An 18,623-nucleotide genomic window follows, 5' to 3' on the forward strand; every position below is an offset into this window, starting at 1 on the left:
TTTGAACTTCCTGGCAGTAACATCATAAACAAACAAGAAACAGTGAGAGACAGGTTGAGATAAGTGCTTCAGAAAACAGCACTGTAGCTGACCAAGTTGGACCGGAGAGCTCAGAGAAGCTCTTTTGCATAGATCACAACTGAAATTTCTTTACTCTTCCTGTACTAGAAACAATATGAGACTCATATCTTTGCTACTAATGTTATATTTCTTAGCTGTACCACACATACAAATCATTATATCATACGTTTATTTTCGCTTCAGATTCTCATTAGGTATACATAATTGATGTTTTTTATGCTATGAAGTACTGAATGTTTATCTATCTTTTTTGAATAAAACAATTGATTATCATTTGAACAGTGCATTTTAATTTGATACTCGTTTTTGAATAAGTGTATTCTACTACTCATCTAGGGCCTATTATCCAAGCACAGTTTGAAAGTTTTATTGCATAGCCTTTGCCAGGGCCGGGCCGAGGCATAGGCTGGAGAGGCTCCAGCCTCAGGGCGCAGTGTAGGAGGGGGCACTCAACTCATTCAGTTGTCATTCCTAATTGTGTTTTAAGCAGAAAGAAATAAGAAAAGGGGATCCATGGCAGTGACTGCAAGCCAGATAATTAGATATTAAGGCGTTGGGGAGGTTGTGGGCACTGTGGCCCTCTTAGTCTAATAGCAATCAGTGTGTGACGGCTGGGGTGGCAGGGATGGAGGGGCGCACTTTGGTGTCTCAGCCTTGGGTGCTGGAGGACCTTGTCCCAGCTCTGGCCTTTGCTATAATGTTACACAAAGCTTTAGAAGTAAAGTGCTGTGTGCCTCACCTTCTCGGCCTCTTCTCTGCTCATTGCCAAGGCAAGCTGCAGCTGGAGCTCCTCCTCTCCCGTACTTTGTGGTCTGGCCTGTTCCAGGTCTGGAGAAAGGTCACTGACAGACCCTGTAAATACAAATGAAGAGAGTTGCCAATACATCCACAAGGCAACCTAAGCAAAGACCAACAGATGTCCTCTGGACCCTAACTGCGGCTAGCAAAGAAACGACCCGCTGAAAAACCCGTATGGCCAGATCCAAGGAGCAGAAGGGGCGTAACAATAGACCCTGCAAGGGATGCAGCTGCGGGGAGGGTCCAGAAGCAACAGGAGGCCCCATGGTGGGAGAAGTGTATTTTCCCTGTTCTGAGAGACTGATAACTAAGGGCATGGAGAGAAAAAACTTTCTGCTCTCTGCACAATTGTTCTAATGACTGCATCTGCTCAGCCACTGATAAGGAATCATGCAAAGTTTTGTATACAAAGATTTGTAGACAGTCCCTATTCAGAGTGCAGCAGGCTCTTATGTACAGCCCCCAGCCACTTCACCCCCTCCCCAAGTGCCGTGTACTGTTGTGATGCTGGAAAAGTCTGCAGAGCCAGTTCTGCTCCATCAGAGGAGGACAGAGTGAGTGTAATAAGCAGAGGCTGGGAGCACACTCGTTTGTCGTTTTTCAGCATGTGTTTTCTGCACACCATGGGCTTGATTCACAAAGCTGTTATAAATGATATCGCGGCCGTGATATGCTTAGTGCATGGGTTAGCGCGTGTACAGGTTTGCGAGCATAAAAGTAAAGGTTTGCGCACATTAACTTTCCGCGTTCACGCGCTATCCCATATTTTAGCGCGTGAACGGGGAATGTTAATGCGCGCAAAACTTGACTTTTATGCGTGCAAACCTGTACACGTGCTAAGCATATCACGCCCGTGATATAATTTATCACGGCTTTGTGAATCAAGCCCCATGAGTGTCTGTATGTGTGAAAACATGATCATTTTACACTAAAGGCTAATGTCATTGATAGAAAAATAGGGCTTGATTCACTAAGACAAGTAGCATGCCTTATCAAAGTTAACACGCCTTATCAGAGTAGCATAGCGAACTTATGCCTGCTAATTGCCAATGACGAGAGCTCCACTCATCCTGCCCTGAGCCCCTGCAGGTTCGTACCGCTTGCTATGCTACTCTGATAAGGCGTGCTAACTTTGATAAAGCATGCTACCTTTGATAAAGCATGCTATTTGTCTTAGTGAACCAAGCCCAATGTGTGCAGTGCTTCACTGCTGTCAGTTTTTATCTGCATGGGGAAAACACATTCAAGTGTGCAACAGCCAAATGAATAACATTGCTTCTCAGTTTTCCTGTGCAGAAAACGAGGGGGGGGCAGTAATTCCTAGTTACGCCCCTGAGAGTCGGGAGGTTACAGTGAAGCAGAAAGAACACCACCTCTGTTACCAGTAGGCTGAACAAAGGTCTGCTCAAACTCCAGTGTTTGACTGCTCTTGCTTCCTTCATTCATGTCCCATGTGACCACCATATATAGCACTGGCACATGTGTGACGTCACACACACGCTCCTTGCTATACGCGGCAGCCAGGTAGGTCACAAATAGGGAAGATGGGGCAGTTAGACACTTGCGGTGGCTGGACTGGTGAGAGATTTTAATGCACAGGCACCAGAGGGGTAACATTAACATTTGGGGGGACAGCGGATGCGGCATCACAAGGCCGACTGCCCAAGAGACTTCAAGCTGAAATTGACCAGGAAAAGGCCTGCGGTGTATGGGCAGCCAATAGATCTTTTTCTGATCATCCGATCACATGCGATCAGAGAGAGATCTGTCGCTTGGTTGATCTGCCTATACTGTACATCACTATATGTCTGGGCACCTTAACGAGAATCTGTCTTAATAAAAGTGCCACTGGGGGGTACTAACCTCAGGAGGGGAAGCCTCTGGTTCCTATTGAGGCTTCCCCCGTCCTTCTCTGTCCCATGGTGGTCTCGCTTAGGGTTCAGGAACGGCGAGCATGTAAATATTTACCTTTCCGGCTCCAGGGCAGGCGCAGTTGCCGCTCTGGTCTCGGAAATAGATGAAAGTAGCCGATTCCGACTGGAATCGTCTATTTCCGTCTATTTCCATGCTGAGAGCCGCAACAGCGCCCCCGCTGGAGCCAGGGAAGGTAAATATTGCAAGCCTTGTAAGGCTTGTTGAGCGAGGATTGAGGGAGGCTTCAGGGGAGCCAGCGCTGGATTGCCTGCAGCTACAGGGATGGGGGAAGCCTCATTGGGACCCTGAGGCTTCCCCCTCCCTAGGTAAGTACCCCCCAGGGGAACTTTTTTTTAAGTACAGAGTCTCTTTAAGGTGGCCATACACTTATAGATTTGCAGCAGATTCGGCCATCAGATAGATTTCTGTCAGATGCCTGTCAAGACTAATCTGACAGGAATCTATCTGATGTGTGCCACACACTAGGAACAGATTTCATTCTGAAATCTATTGGAAATCAATCTAAATGCATTATTGAACCATTATATCCAATGCAACTCTATGGGCCATTGATCTGCTGCCAGCAGCAGATCGACCTAGATTTTCCATCCTGTCAGATAGATCAAATCGATTGAAATCGGCCACAAATGGATCAATAGATTTGAAAGAATCGATTTCTGATTCATCGATTCCATACAATCGATCGATCAATAGATGGCTGAAATCGACAAGTGTATGGGCCCCTTTAACTTTTGGCAAGTAAAGCTCTTAACAAGCCACCACTTAGCTACCACTGCCACCAGGGCCGGCGCTACCATAGAGGCAAAGGAGGCAGCTGCCCCAGGGCCCCAGAGCTTGTAGGGGCCCCCAGTGGCTACAAGAGGAAAACATTTTCGAATCGGCCTTATAGTTTTTGAGAAAATCAATTTTAAAGTTTTAAAGGAAAAAAAAACACATTTAAAAACCAGCCGAATTTAATGGTTAATAGCAAATCCACCTTAAATGCTAGAAACCCTAAATTTGCAGGATATATTAAGGAGATCATTAGGAATAAGAGGAAAAAACTATTTTTCAAAAAGACCTTATAGTTTTTGAGAAAATCGATTTTAAAGTTTTGAAGGAAAAAAGTATACTTTTAAATGCGGTAAATGTCACTTTTAGTAGCAAACCTAACGGTAGTGTAATTTTACAAGCATCAAACGAAAGCGCAATAAATTTCCTGACGGGGTTTCCAGGGGGTCCATATGCAGCCGCAGCGCTTTGGCCAGGGATCGCTATACAGCCAGAATATAGCTGCATGAAGATCCCTGGCATTTTTTCCTATTTTCCCAATTTTTTTTTTTATGTTTAGAGTGTGGGATTTTTTTTTTTTTAATTATGTGGGGTCCCCCCTCCTGCAACTTTTTAACCCCTTGTCCCCCATGCAGGCTGGGATAACCAGAATGTGGAGCTCCGACCGATTGGGACTTCACACCCTGACTATACCAGCTGCAAAAAAGGTCCCCTAATGCCGATTTTTGTTCCGGGGTATATGTTGGGGGCCCCCCACTATCAGTTACCTTCATTGAAGCGTATCCTGTGCCTGTTGTCCAGGGCAGAGGTCACTTGTGACATCCTTCTCCTTGTAGCCTGAGCCTGGGCTCTCTCCTGCTTCAGCCTCTCCTCGTCCTTCAGAAGGGCCACTATCTGCTTGGCCTTCTCCCGCACATTTATCCCATTGTCCTTCCCATCGCGGTCAAAGAACTGGAAGTCTTTCAGAGTCTGCACACTGAAGATGTTCTCGTTGCATTCCTGGACCACCTTGTTGGGTCCGTTTTTGATCAAATAATCCAAAAGGGTCAGACCTTTGTAGACATGGCGCCAGTTCTTACCACTGTCGTTCAGTCTCTTCCATACCATAATCATGACTTCCTGGTAAGTTTCACCCTGGTAGGTCATCTGAGCAATTTCAGACATAAGTGTGGTGGAGGGGCCCCAGGGGTCATTGGAGGTGGCCTCTCGAACCTTGACTTCAGCTTCAGAGTAATTGTGAACAATGTTCTTCATCTGGCGACGTAAAGAGGAACTAGCCATCACGGAGGCTGAAGGGTCTTACAAAATCCTTATAACAAATAAAAGTCTGTGTTCCTGTTTTCTTCTGAAGATTCCAAATACTATATCTGCAAGAAAAGATGATAATAAAGATGTGTTGGAAGTATCAACAGGATTATTACATAAACTGCAGTATAATAATACAACCACAAGATGTCATTGTGTGTAAAATGTGATGATGATCTTTGTGGAATTGTTATTCCCTGTATTCACTCTGTGTTCCTCTCTGTTCTAAGTAAGCTGCATTACCTGATGATGATGTAAGATTTATCTCTGCATGTATTTCTTCAGTGAAGAGTTCTAACTTGTTATACTGGGTGCCTATCTGCATGTACAGAACACTTTGCTCCATCAATATGAAGATATGGATCTCTGGTCATTAGTGCTGCTCGTCACGACCTCGTGATCATGAGTCGTTTTTGCTGATCCGTAATGCCGATCACAAATGCACTCGTGATTGCACTCGTTACCCGAATCGTGATCACAAGTTACTCGTGATCACTAGTCGGTATTCGTGATTAAAATCCCGCCGAATTTAGGGGTTAATAGCAAAGCCCTCTTATAATTATTTTTATTTTATTATTATTTAGTATTTATATAGCGCCGACATATTACGCAGCGCTGTACAGAGTATATATATATATTGTCTTGTCACTAACTGTCCCTCAAAGGAGCTCACAATCTAATCCCTACCATTGCCATATGTCTATATTATGTAGTGTAAGTACTGTAGTCAAGGGCCAATTTAGGGGGAGCCAATTAACTTATCTGTATGTTTTTGGAATGTGGGAGGAAACCGGAGTGCCCGGAGGAAACCCACGCAGACACGGAGAGAACATACAAACTCTTTGCAGATAGTGCCCTGGCTGGGATTCGAACCAGGGACCCAGCACTGCAAGGCGAGAGTACTAACCACTACGCCACCCTGCTGCCCAATATATATATATAATGGCAGTATTTGTATAGCACCTTTCTCCTGTCGGACTCAAAGCGCTTGCGAGGCAGCCACTAGAGCGCACTCAGTAGGCAGTAGCAGTGTTAAGGAGACTTGCCCAAGAAACTCCTTACTGAAATAGGTGCTGGCTTACTGAACAGGCAGAGCCGAGATTTGAACCCAGGTCTCCTGTGAGAGCCCTTAACCATTACACTATCCAGCCACATGCTAGAAACACCACATTTGCCGGATATGTTAAGTAGAACAGTGGGAACAAGAGGAAAAAAAAAATCAAAAAGACCGTATAGTTTTTGAGAAAATCGATTTTAAAGTTTCTAAGGAAAAAAGTATAAATTTAAGTGCAGTAAATGACAGTTGATATGCAGTATATTCTGGCGTATAAGACTACTTTTTAACCCTTGAAAATCTTCTGAAAAGTCACGGGTCGTCTTATACGCCGGGTGTCATTGGTGATACGCTCTATCCTGTTACCGCCTCTCAGATCTCGCTGCTGAGGACTGTAGTGAAGCAGCGCAGGCGTTCATATGCGAGATCTGAGAGGCAGAGAAGGAGGTAAATAGGATACAAGGGGGGCTAGAAGGGTGAAAGAGGCGTGTTTTATGGGCACAGCGCAATCTATTCTTCCATACCTCTCTGATAAACAGGTAGACAAGGAGAGCTGACCAATCCACTTAGGGAGAGGGAGAGTTGACCAATCCAACCAGTCATTCGCCTATATACTGTTATGTACTGGGTACCGCATACAGTACAGCACCAGTATCTGTTCATACATAGCACTAGTATATGATTTTTTTTTATTTATTTTTGTTATTTGGTGAGCGTTGGAAGAGGGGTAGTCTTATACAGCGAGTATATCCCAAACTCTATATTTTAAAGAGACACTGAAGTGAAAAAAAAATGATGATATTATGATTTGTATGTGTAGCACAGCTAAGAAATAAAACGTTAAGCTCAGATACATCAGTGTAATTGTTTCCAGTACAGGAAGAGTTGAGAAACTCCAGTTGTTATCTCTATGCAAACAAGCCATTAAGCTCTCCGACTAAGTTAGTCGTGGAGAGGGCTGTTATCTGACTTTTATTATCTCAACTGTTCCTGGACTATTTACTTTTCCTCTGCTAGAGGAGAGGTCATTAGTTCACAGACTGCTCTGAAATACTCATTTTGAATGCTGAGTGTTGTGTAATCTGCACATATTATAGAATGATGCAATGTTAGAAAAAACACTATATACCTGAAAATAAAAGTATGAGAATATTTTCTTTGCTGCTAATCTTCTAGTAATTATTCATAGTACACAACCAATTCACTATATCATATTTTTTTTTTCGCTTCAGTGTCTCTTTAACTGGAAAAGTTGGGGGTCGTCTTATACGCCAGAATTTACGGTATTTACCGCATTTACATGTATACGTTTTTCCTTTGAAACTTTAAGATCGATTTTCCCTATAACTGTAAGGGCCCGTTCACACTGCACGCGTTTCCAGCCGCGTTTTGGAAACGCGTGCAGGTGGCCAAAACGCACGACATCAGACATTGCATAGAGTGCAATGTCTGATGTTCACACTGCATGCGTTCCGGACCTGTGCGGTCCGGGAACGCATGCTGCACGCAGATTTTGCAAAAACGTGTGGCTGTCCCATTCACTTTTCAGTGATTGGATCAGCCACGCAACGCACACAAACGCGGATGGCCATGCGTTCGTACGCGTTGCGGTCCGCACGCGTTCCGCACGCATGGCCATCCGTATTTCTGATCTGAACGGGCCCTAAGGTCTTTTTTTCCCTCTTGTTCCCACTCACTGTTCTTCTTAACACATCTGGCAAATTTGGTGTTTCTAGCATGTTAGGGGGCTTTGTTATTAACCGTTAAAGTCAAATCGTGATCACGGATATCCAAGTCGAATTCGGAATTGGTCCAGATCACAATCACACCGTATCCAGATTTCGATACTGCCATAATCGGATTTACTCGAAGCCTTGATTGGGGGTCTCCGATCACCACTGTTGGTCATCTATATATAGTCACAGAAACTTGACACCTAAGTCTTAATCCTAAAAAAAAAGTTCAGCCCTCTAATTCTAAAGCCATATGTAACTTCAGTATTGTTTTGTTTTTTTTCTTGCAACCAGTGGCGTTACAAATAGTGGATGCAGAGGTTGTGGCCACATTGGGGCCCTTGGGCCAGAGGGGACCTCCTTCAACGGCAGTATTTGCTCTCTATTGGTCCTGTGCTGGTAATAATCACTTCTATAGACACTTTAAATAGTAGTAAACATTGAAATTCTGTTCCCCATCCCCTTCTTGCACCTGTGGTTCACACTGTGGTTGTCCTTGGCAGGTTTTGGTGCGCTATGATAAGTGTTATGCATAGAGTGCTGGGGGGAGGGGGGGGGGGGGCGGGGGGCAGGCCCGAATTTACCTCACCTATAAGCACAGATGTCCTGACATGCTAGACTTCACCCTTTATGAACCTACAAACCTCCACTGAAGGGATCCAGTCCTGATACCTGCAGGCGACAGTCCTTTGAAATGTGTATGGGGCTTAACCACCCTGGCGTTCTATTAATATCGCCAGGGCGGCTGCGGGAGGGTTTTTTTTAAAATAAAAAAAAAACTATTTCATGCAGCCAACTGAAAGTTGGCTGCATGAAAGCCCACTAGATGGCGCTCCGGAGGCGTTCTTCTGATCGCCTCCGGCGGCCAAAAGTAACAGTTTTGCTTACTTCGTCGCCATGGCGACGAGCGGAGTGACGTCATGGACGTCAGCCGACGTCCTGACGTCAGCCGCCTCCGATCCAGCCCTTAGCGCTGGCCGGAACTATTTGTTCCGGCTGCGCAGGGCTCAGGCGGCTGGGGGGACCCTCTTTCGCCGCTGCTCGCGGCGGATCGCCGCAGAGCGGCGGCGATCAGGCAGCACACGCGGCTGGCAAAGTGCCGGCTGCGTGTGCTGCTTTTTATTTGGTCAAAATCGGCCCAGCAGGGCCTGAGCGGCACCCTCTGGCGGTAATGGACGAGCTGAGCTCGTCCATACCGCTAAGGTGGTTAAAGGACACGTGAGGCGAAAATAAACAACTGAAATAAACAATTGTATCTATCTTCCTGCTCCAAAAAATGACTTTTTAAAATATTCCACAGTTTTAGTTTATGTTTAAAGAGACTCTGAAGTTGCTAAAAAAACATTTTGTTATTTCATAAATATGTGTAATACTTTATCCCTAACTAAACCGCCGCATCCCCGCCGCAGTACACTATCTAAATCCAGCTATGAGCTTCAGCCCTGCCTCACAAGCGTCTGTCAGCGGTGGATCTCCGTCTCTCCCCTGCCCCTCTCAGTCTTCCTTCGCCGAGAAGGGCGGGGAGAGTCGGAGATCCGCCACTGACAGACGCGTGTGAGGCAGGGCTGCGGCTCATAGCTCTGCCTCACACGGAAGCGCTTAGGGCAGCAAAATCCACGACCAAGAAAGTTGTGGATTTTGCAGGGGAGAGGTAGGGGGTAGTTTGGGGGGATTTAGATAGCGCACTGCGGCGGGGATGCGGCGGTTTAGTTAGGGATAAAGTATTAAACATATTTATTGAATAAAAAAACTTTTTTTAGAGACTTCAGAGTCCAGAGCTAAAATCTATGAACGATTGAACATTTTTATCTCTTTCCTGCTCTCAGAAGCCATTTTCTGCTAGGAAAGTGTTTTATAGTTGTAATTTCTTATCAGTGAGGGTCACACTGTAGTCACTTCCTGCTTGAGTCAGGATTGAGTCAGCCACTTTACATACCTGATGTTTGACTCTTTCAGGCAGAGAAAAAAAAAAGGAACACGGCATAGTTATTTGTGTGCTAGGCACTGCAAAGTTGGCTGCATGAAAGCCCACTAGAGGGCGCTCCTGACGCATACTTCTGATCGCCTCCGCCCTCCGGCGATCAGAAGTAACAAGAAGGGCCGTGATGAGCGGCCCTCCTTCTTTTGCTTTGACGAGCGGAGTGACGTCATGGACGTCAGCCGACGTCCTGACGTCAGCTGCCTCCGATCCAGCCCTTAGCGCTGGCCGGAACTGATTGGTCCGGCTGCGCAGGGCTCGGGCGGCTGGGGGGACCCTCTTTCGCCGCTGCTCGCGGCGGGATCAGGTAGCACACGCGGCTGGCAAAGTGCCGGCTGCGTGTGCACCTTTTTATTTGAAGAAAATCGGCCCAGCAGGGCCTGAGCGGCACCTTCCGGCGGTAATGGACGAGCTGAGCTCGTCCATACCGCTAAGCAGGTTAAGAGAGTGATTACTGTCACCAGGGCTGTGGAGTCAGTACAAAAATCATCCGACTCCCATTGCGACTCCGAATCCTCAGTTTTTGAAACCACCGACTCCAACTCCAGGTACCCAAAATAGCTCCAATTCCTCAACTCCTTAGTCTAAAACTTACCAGGGCTGTGGATTTGGTACAAAAATCCTCCGACTTCGACTCCCGACTCCTACTCCTTAGTTTATGAAATCACCAACTCTGACTTTAGGTACCCAAAATTGCTCCGACTCCTCGACTCCGACTCCACAGCCCAGGCTGACACCAGTGTTTTCATTTTGCTGCTAGCTGGGGTCATAAATCTAGTCAGGCCAAGAAGAAGCTAGAAGGCCTCAGGTCACCCTGGATCTATCACAGTGACTCCAAATAGCTGCAATTTCCAGGAAATGCCAATAATGGCGGTATCTGATCCACCGGTTCATGCTCAGGGGAAGATAGCATCTGAGGCATGTGAAATATGCCAAACTGTGTCAGTGGAGCAGACTGAGCAAAACAGCAAAAATGCTGAAAAACAAGTGCAAGCAAGAGGTTTAGAATCGGGATAACACCATTTACTCTACCTGTACTCTACAGAAAAACAGCATGAAAGAGGTACATCCACCTGCTATTGTCTTAGCCCGTCTAGTACACGGTAGGCCGCATGTAGCATGTCAACTCAGCTTCCCCACATTCATGGCACACAATTCACTAACCCGTACTTTATATGCAACTGTTTTGCATATAACCACCCCAGCAAAAGCTCCACCCTCCTTTATCACTTTACCTCCTCTCATTCACCTAATAGCAAGTATGGCCAATCCTCACAACAAGCGTTACCAACATAAACCCTTCCACCCTCAATAAGTGTACCAGCCAGCCATTCTCCTCCCCCTCATAACAAGTGGTGCCCCCATTCTAAGCAGGTCATGGGCATGCGTTTTTCCCCGTGTTGTGCCTGACCTGGGCGCCGCCATAGACATAATGTTATTATGTCTATGGCTGGGCCGCAGTGTAATTCGAGTGCTGGCGATCTATGGACCTCAAATTAGTTGTCACTCCGTGTTGCTACAACTTGGAGGGGGAATAGTAATTAACGCCATCCGGAATTAGTATCATATGGCTCAACCTGTGCCAAAATGACAGGCGGCGAGTATCCAAGTACGCCCCCCCCCACCATTTCCCACCCCCAGTAATCAGTGATGTCAGCATAACACTCCCCTCCCCTAAAGGCTCGTACACATGCTTGACTAAAGTTGGCTGAGGCGGCCAAGAAGACCACCTCAGCCAATATTCCAGCGTGTGTATTCAAGCAAATCGCCCAGCGAAACAACTTACCCAAAGGACAGCCAACTGCTTTGAAGATGCAGCTCCCCTGCCCCCTGCGTGACACACTCTAATCTTTCATCCCCCCGCATAGCAACACAGCCCATCGTCAGCCACCCAGTTGACACACTTCTTTGCAGCCTGGCTCAGTGATGCTGACAAGGGGATTGGATGGGCGACATCCATCAAAGTTGTGTACGCAGCTTACTATTGCAACTGTGGCTGCATAAGTCCCCCCCTCCAGACCCCATCCTGTATAGACTGTTGGCTGCAGAGCCGGGACAAGGTCCTCCAGCACCCAAGGCTGAGACACCAAAGTGCGCCCCTCCATCCCTCCCACCCCAGCTGTCACACACTGATTGCTATTAGACTGGGCCACAGGGCCCACAACCTCCCCAACACCTTAATATCTAGTTATATGGCTTGCAGTCACTGCCATGTATCCCCTTTTCTTATTTCTTTCTGCTTCAAACACAATTAGGAATGACAGCTGAATGAATTGTGCACCCCCTCCTACACTGCACCCTGAGGCTGGAGCCTCTCCAGCCTATGCCTCGGCCCGGCCCTGGTTGGCTGTATAACAAATATACTCTTCATTTAATTAAAGACAATTATGTTCCACTTGCATACATTTTTTTCTGTCCCATAACACAGGGAGGGGGATGGGTTGGGGTGATTTTGCCTTCTGAGACAGGCACAATGCAAAACAAGTCTATAGACAGTCCTGTGATTCACCAACACCAAATCTTAATTTGTACTGTACAGACCATATACACTACATACAAGAAAACAGGAAACATACATAAACGAAAACGTTCCCACTAGGTGGGCGACTAACAATAACAAAAATCTGAGTATCCTCTCTACTAAGTGCAAACCTAATGTTTGTCCCAAACAAAACAACATAAATAATTAGCAGCCTTTACCAGCACAACATCCAAATACATTTTGATCAGTCTACATCAGATATGTGAATCCCAGAGCAGGACCAAATTACCCTTTATACATCACCTAAACACTTGTCTCAGGGAGAACACCAAATCACAGAGAGTATTTGCAAAAATGCAAGTGCAGAAATCTGGGACATATATACACCATCTATCACTCACCCAGACACTCTCTCCCTGCAGCGGCCACACTGCACATAACACACAGCCAATCTAAAATGTTCCAAGCCGAAATAGGCAGATAGGTGTGTCACAACCTGGCACTACCATCAGAGTAGCAAAGGGCTCCTGCCTGGTGCTGCTGATTAATCTTGTGGCAAGTTGGTGGTTTCGAAGTTGTTTGTACTCTAGGCGGGGCCGTAACTACACAGCATGGAGCCCCCAGAACATCTTTGATGGGTTTTGATGGGGCCCCACCAATGGTCTCACCCTTTCTCTTGCCTACCCCTGATGACCCTCACAGCCTGGGGGTCCATCTTGCAAGCATCATATTATAAAACAAGTGTGGACATCTTCACACTCATAACAAGCATAGCCCAAAATAATACATGATTTGAAGGATATCCCTCTCTATCAGAGTGAGTAAAGTAGTAGTTGGAGCCCCCTTACAGCTCTGGGCTCCCCTGCCTTAACAGGGGCTGGTCCTCTGTAGTTGAACTCATAGGCGTAGCAATCACCCCTGCAACCCCTGCCATCGCAGGGAGGCCCAGAGACTTTAGGAGCCCCTCTTTCTCCCTCTAGCGAACCCGTTTGTTTACAAATACCGTGTGCAGGAGCGTGTGTAATTTTTTCCTGCTTCCAGACGCTTTGCTGAATCCCAATCGCATGATCTGCATGAGGTTCAGGGACCAAGGGTGTCCCATGTTACCAGTTTTGCAGGGGGGCCCTGTTAAGTCTAGTTGCGCCCCTGGTTGAACCCCTGACTCTACGATATTGTTGCTATGGTGGCAGAAATTTGAGCAACATGAAATTACAAAGGCCCTTGTTAACACCATTCTTGTAAACAAAAGGTAAGTTTCCATTTAAAGTAAACCTATGAAATGTAGATTACCCATGTTGGCTATCATTCATAAAAGTGTGTTCGGTAAAAAAAATCTGGTTGGGAAAATACAGCATTCAGTATTTTAGACTTCTGTGTGCTAATTCATAAAAATGTTTACAGTTGCGATAGAAGTTCAGTGATTTCCCGAACTAAGGCTGGCGGTAACATGAGAAGCTGCCTGAGTTGTTACATTTTCTTCTACAGAGACAGCGTTACAATAAAAGAGGCATTCCCAGCTTCCCTTTAGATGTGCATTTTTTTTTTTAAACTGCCGCTGCTTGCCCTGAATCTGTCTATTAGTCTTTCTAAACAATCTATTTAATTGCCACAGCTTAGAAGAACTTCAAGAAATGTTACACATGCAGGCTTTCTGATGTAAAAAACATAGGAAAACAGGTACCCAAGAGGTTAAAAAACACAGCCTGGGTATTCTGGAAAGCCTTTTTTGTTCTGCTCTCACCGCTGCTGCCTGGGAGATCTGTCTCCATTAACTTTGCTGTTATCCACTGGCTTATCACCTTTTCTAAACAGACAGTATTCTCCGTCCCAATTTCGCCTGCTCTAATCTTTATGAATTGACATTTAGTGACATGTGTTGAGATAATCACCCCACAAGGCGGTAATTTCCCACACTGCTCAGGAATTTGAGCTTTTCATGCGGTAACAGCTTTTATGACATTTTTCTAAGTGCTCGGTAAAGTCATCTGTTTTCAGTATTACCGCATGCGGGAATGCTTTATGAATGATAGCCATTCTCTGCTAGCCAGCAAGTGGACCTTTATTTAATGAACTGCAATGATCTGCAATATCCTGTGAAGCCACTAGATGACACTGTGTGCTATTGACAGCGATGTTATATGATGATCGCTGATCTTTCCCCTTTGTTCCTTTTCTCGTTAGGATTTAGTAGTGTGTGTGACTAAAAAAATGAAGAGTATTGTCTCTAGTTCAGAACAAAATGCTTGTTAATCATTTTATAATAAAAATAGCAGTCCGAGTTGCATATGGTCACAAATATGCGATAAGCAGAGGCTGCATGCTGTGACACCTATTTATATTGGGCTAAGTACTGCACACATCACCGGGCTCTAGGCATTGCATCACTGAATAAGCTTGTTTATTGCTGTTCCCTAAGCTGCTCTGTCACTATAATGCACTAATAATGGGGTTTACGCAGAGCTGGCTCGGTGATTAGTCCTGTTTCCTGCCCGACTGCTTGGGATGTGCAAATTAGGAAATGGAAATTAACCATACATGGAAAATCCCCGGCACCAATGCTGTTATATTTCTTCATGAGTATCATAAAAATCAGCTTTTTTTTAAAGAGCCAAAATGCTGGATCTTTAAAGAGGCCCTGTACTGACATATAGTATAATGTAGTAAATGATTCAGAATACCCATTTTTACGTTAAAGGACCTTTGTCATGAAAATCTTAAAATGTAAAATACATGTAAAATATACAAATAAGAAGTACGTTTCTTCCAGAGTAAAATGAGCCATTAATTACTTTTCTCCTATGTGGTTGTCACTCACAGAGGGCTGGTGCACACCGAGCGGCTTTTTGGGCGTTTTCAGATCCGCTTGCGGCTGCGGATCTGCTTGGTCAATGTATCTCAATGGGGTGGTGCACACCAGAGCGGCAGGCGTTTTGCAGAAACGAAAAATGCCTGGGTGAGGCATTTTTTGGATTGCGGGTGCGTTTCTGCCTCAATGTTAAGTATAGGAAAAACGCAAACCGCTCTGAAAAACGGCACTTCAGAGCGGTTTTGCAGGCGTTTTTGTTACAGAAGCTGTTCAGTAACAGCTTTACTGTAACAATATATGAAATCTACTATACTGAAAACCGCAGCAGCAATCCGCAAAACGCTAGCAAAACGCCTCATAAAAATAAAAAAAAGCGTTTAAAAATCTGCTAGCATTTTGCGGATCTGCTTGCGGTTTTTGGTGTGCACCAGCCCTAACAGTAAGTAGTAGAAATCTGACATTGCCGACAGATTTTGGATTAGCTCATCTTCTCATGGGGGGTTCTCAGGGTTTTCTTTATTTTTAAATGCACTTAGGCCTTGTTCACATAATAGGCATTTTTGTAAAATTCTAAGCGTGGGTTATTTTCAAAATCTCCCTGAAAGCGCTTCTGCAATGATTCTCTATGAGAGAGTTCATCTCAGAGCGGTTTGTTTGCGTTCCGCTTTGTAAAGCGGTGCTTGGGCCATTTTTGAGGTGATTTGCCTCAATCGCTTTGGCAAGCGATTGCGTGAGTGTTTTTTGTTTCTTTTTAAATACATTGTATTTATTTTTCCCGGATCAAAAGACGGAAACGCTCTTACAAAAACGCCCAAAAAAAACCGAGCGAACGCTCCAAAAATCGCTGGAAAACGCTTTAAAAAATGCGGGGAAAAAAAGCCCACCGCGGACGGAGCCGAACGCAATGTGAACAAGGCCTCAGCGAATGGCAGTTGCTCCGTCCAACTGCCAAATAAGTGCGCAGCGAGAAGTGAGGCTGGGCAGCATCTTTGTATAAATATTTTTCAGGGAATGTCTTTATAAAGAATAAAGGTCATGCTGAGAATCCCTCATGAAGAGATGGACTAACCCAAAACCTGTCAGTAATGTCAGATTTCTACTACCTACTGTAAGTGACAGCAACATAGGAAAAAAGTAATTTATGGCTCATTTAACTCTGGAAGAAATTTACTTGTTATTTGTATGTGTTTTAAATTTTAAGATTCTCGCAACAGTTCCTCTTTAACTATCATGGCAAAAGTATTCGGCCCCCTTGAAGTTTTCCACATTTTGTCACATTACTGCCACAAACATGAATCAATTTTATTGGAATTTCACATGAAAGACCAACACAAAGTGGTGTACACGTGAGAAGTGGAACGAAAATCATACAGGATTCCAAATATTTTTTACAAATAAATAACTGCAAAGCCCCCTTTGGTCTGAGTGCAGTCAGTTGCCCATAGACATTGCCCGATGAGTGCTAATGACGAAATAGAGTGCACCTGTGTGTAATCTAATGTCAGTACAAATACAGCTGCTCTGTGACGGCCTCAGAGGTTGTCTAAGAGAATATTGGGAGCAACAACACAATGAAGTCCAAAGAACACACAAGACAGGTCAGGGATCAAGTTATTGAGAAATTTAAAGCAGGCTTATGCTACAAAAAAATTTCCAAAGCCTTGAACATCCCACGGAGCACTGTTCAAACGATCATTCAGAAATGGAAGGAGTATGGCACAACTGTAAACCTACCAAGACAAGGCCAGCCACCTAAACTCACAGGCCGAACAAGGAGAGCGCTGATCAGAAATGCAGTCAAGAGGCTCATGGTGACTCTGGATGAGCTGCAGAGATCTACAGCTCAGCTGGGGGAATCTGTCCATAGGACAACTATTAGTCGCGCATGGCACAAAGTTGACTGTTATGGAAGAGTGGCAAGAAGAAAGCCATTGTTAACAGATAAGCATAAGAAGTCCCGTTTGCAATTTGCCACAAGCCATGTGGGGGACACAGCAAATATGTGGAAGAAGGTGCTCTGGTCAGATGAGACCAAAATGGAACTTTTTGGCAAAATGCAAAACGCTATGTGTGGTGGAAAACTAACACTGCACATCACTCTGAACACACCACCCCCACTGTCAAATATGGTGGTGGCAGCATCATGCTCTGGGGGTGCTTCTCTTCAGCAGGGACAGGGAAGCTGGTCAGAGTTGATGGGAAGATGGATAGCCAAATACAGGGCAATCTTGGAAGAAAAAACCAAGTCTGCGAAAGACTTGAGACTGGGTACCGGAGGTTGACCTTCCAGCAGGACAATGACCCTAAACATAAAGCCAGGGCAACAATGGAATGGTTTAAAACAAAACATGTGTTAGAATGGCCCAGTCAAAGTCCAGATCTAAATCCAATCGAGAATCTATGGCAAGATCTGAAAACTGCTGTTCACAAACGCTGTCCATCTAATCTGACTGAGCTGGAGCTGTTTTGCAAAGAAGAATGGGCGAGGATTTCAGTCTCTAGATGTGCAAAGCTGGTAGAGACATACCCTAAAAGACTGGCAGCTGTAATTGCAGCAAAAGGTGGTTCTACAAAGTATTGACTCAGGGGGCTGAGTAATTATGCACACCCCACTTTGTAGTTATTATTTTTTTTAATGTTTGGAATCATGTATGATTTTCGTTCCACTTTGCACGTGTACACCACTTTGTATTGATCTTTCACGTGGAATTCCAATAAAATTGATTCATGTTTGTGGCAGTAATATGACAAAATGTGGAAAACTTCAAGGGGGCCAAATACTTTTGCAAACCACTGTATACTCACCTCCGCCCTGATCACAGATGCACGCACTCCCGCACATGTTCTTATCACCAGCGGTTAGTTAACTGATTGGTGAATGGGAAAACATGTTCCCATTCACCAATCTCAGTGCCTGTGATTAGTCATTGAGAAAGTGAAAGTGAAAACACACACGATACTTCCTGTGTACATTTACAGTACACAGTAGTAAGTGGGAGGACATCTTGCGGGCAAATAATAAAATGACACCTGCATACACCATGTTAAATAAGATATCCTATTAATTAACCCCCCCCCCCCCCATGGTTACCAAAATAAAACACTTGAATAAAAAAAAAAATAACAATAAAAAAGAAACATTTAAAAAAAATACATAAATAGTACATTAGGGATTCAACTTTTTTTAATATGTATGTCATGTGGGTATATTACTGTTATATTTTGCAAATAATGGCTTGTAATTAGTGACGGATGCAAAATGGAAAAAATACACCTTTATTTCCAAATAAAATATTGTCGCCATACATTGTACCAGGGACATAATTTAATTGGTGGCGTAAACAAAACAAGATTTAAACTATCATTTCAGTGGGATAAGTAGTGATAACGTTATTGGTAAATGAAAGGGAGGAGCGCTGAAAGGTGAAAATTGATCTGGTCCATAAGGGCTGGAACCCACAAGAGCGTTTTTTTGAGCATTTTGGCAGCGCTGCGATACGCTAGCGTTTTGCCAAAACGCTCAGCTGATGTTAATGGATGGGGCAACTTCCACAGGAGCGTTTGCGTTTCCCAGAAACGCAAACGCAGGACCTGCAGCATTTTGGGAGCGTTAGCGCTTCAATGTAAAGTATTGAAACGCTAGCAGAAACGCTCAGCAAAACCTAAACTGAGTGGTTTTG

The 18,623-nt window shown here is 44.8% G+C and overlaps 1 protein-coding gene across 2 annotated transcripts in view; it reads right to left on the reverse strand.

The window, feature by feature from the left end:
- LOC137541225 (epsin-3-like) overlaps positions 1 to 18,623 on the reverse strand; it is a 64,478-nt gene that overhangs the window by 32,266 nt on the left and 13,589 nt on the right. For both annotated transcript variants that reach the window (XM_068262413.1, XM_068262414.1), the window contains exons 2-3: positions 4,353 to 4,952; positions 821 to 933 (exon numbers count right to left, since the gene is read on the reverse strand). In XM_068262413.1, coding sequence (XP_068118514.1) covers positions 821 to 933; positions 4,353 to 4,866 — 627 coding nt within the window. In that variant the 5' untranslated portion in view covers positions 4,867 to 4,952. The remainder of the gene's footprint in view (positions 1 to 820; positions 934 to 4,352; positions 4,953 to 18,623) is intronic.

The sequence above is a fragment of the Hyperolius riggenbachi genome, chromosome 12 (genome assembly GCF_040937935.1).
Source record: "Hyperolius riggenbachi isolate aHypRig1 chromosome 12, aHypRig1.pri, whole genome shotgun sequence".
Taxonomy (NCBI): domain Eukaryota; kingdom Metazoa; phylum Chordata; class Amphibia; order Anura; family Hyperoliidae; genus Hyperolius; species Hyperolius riggenbachi.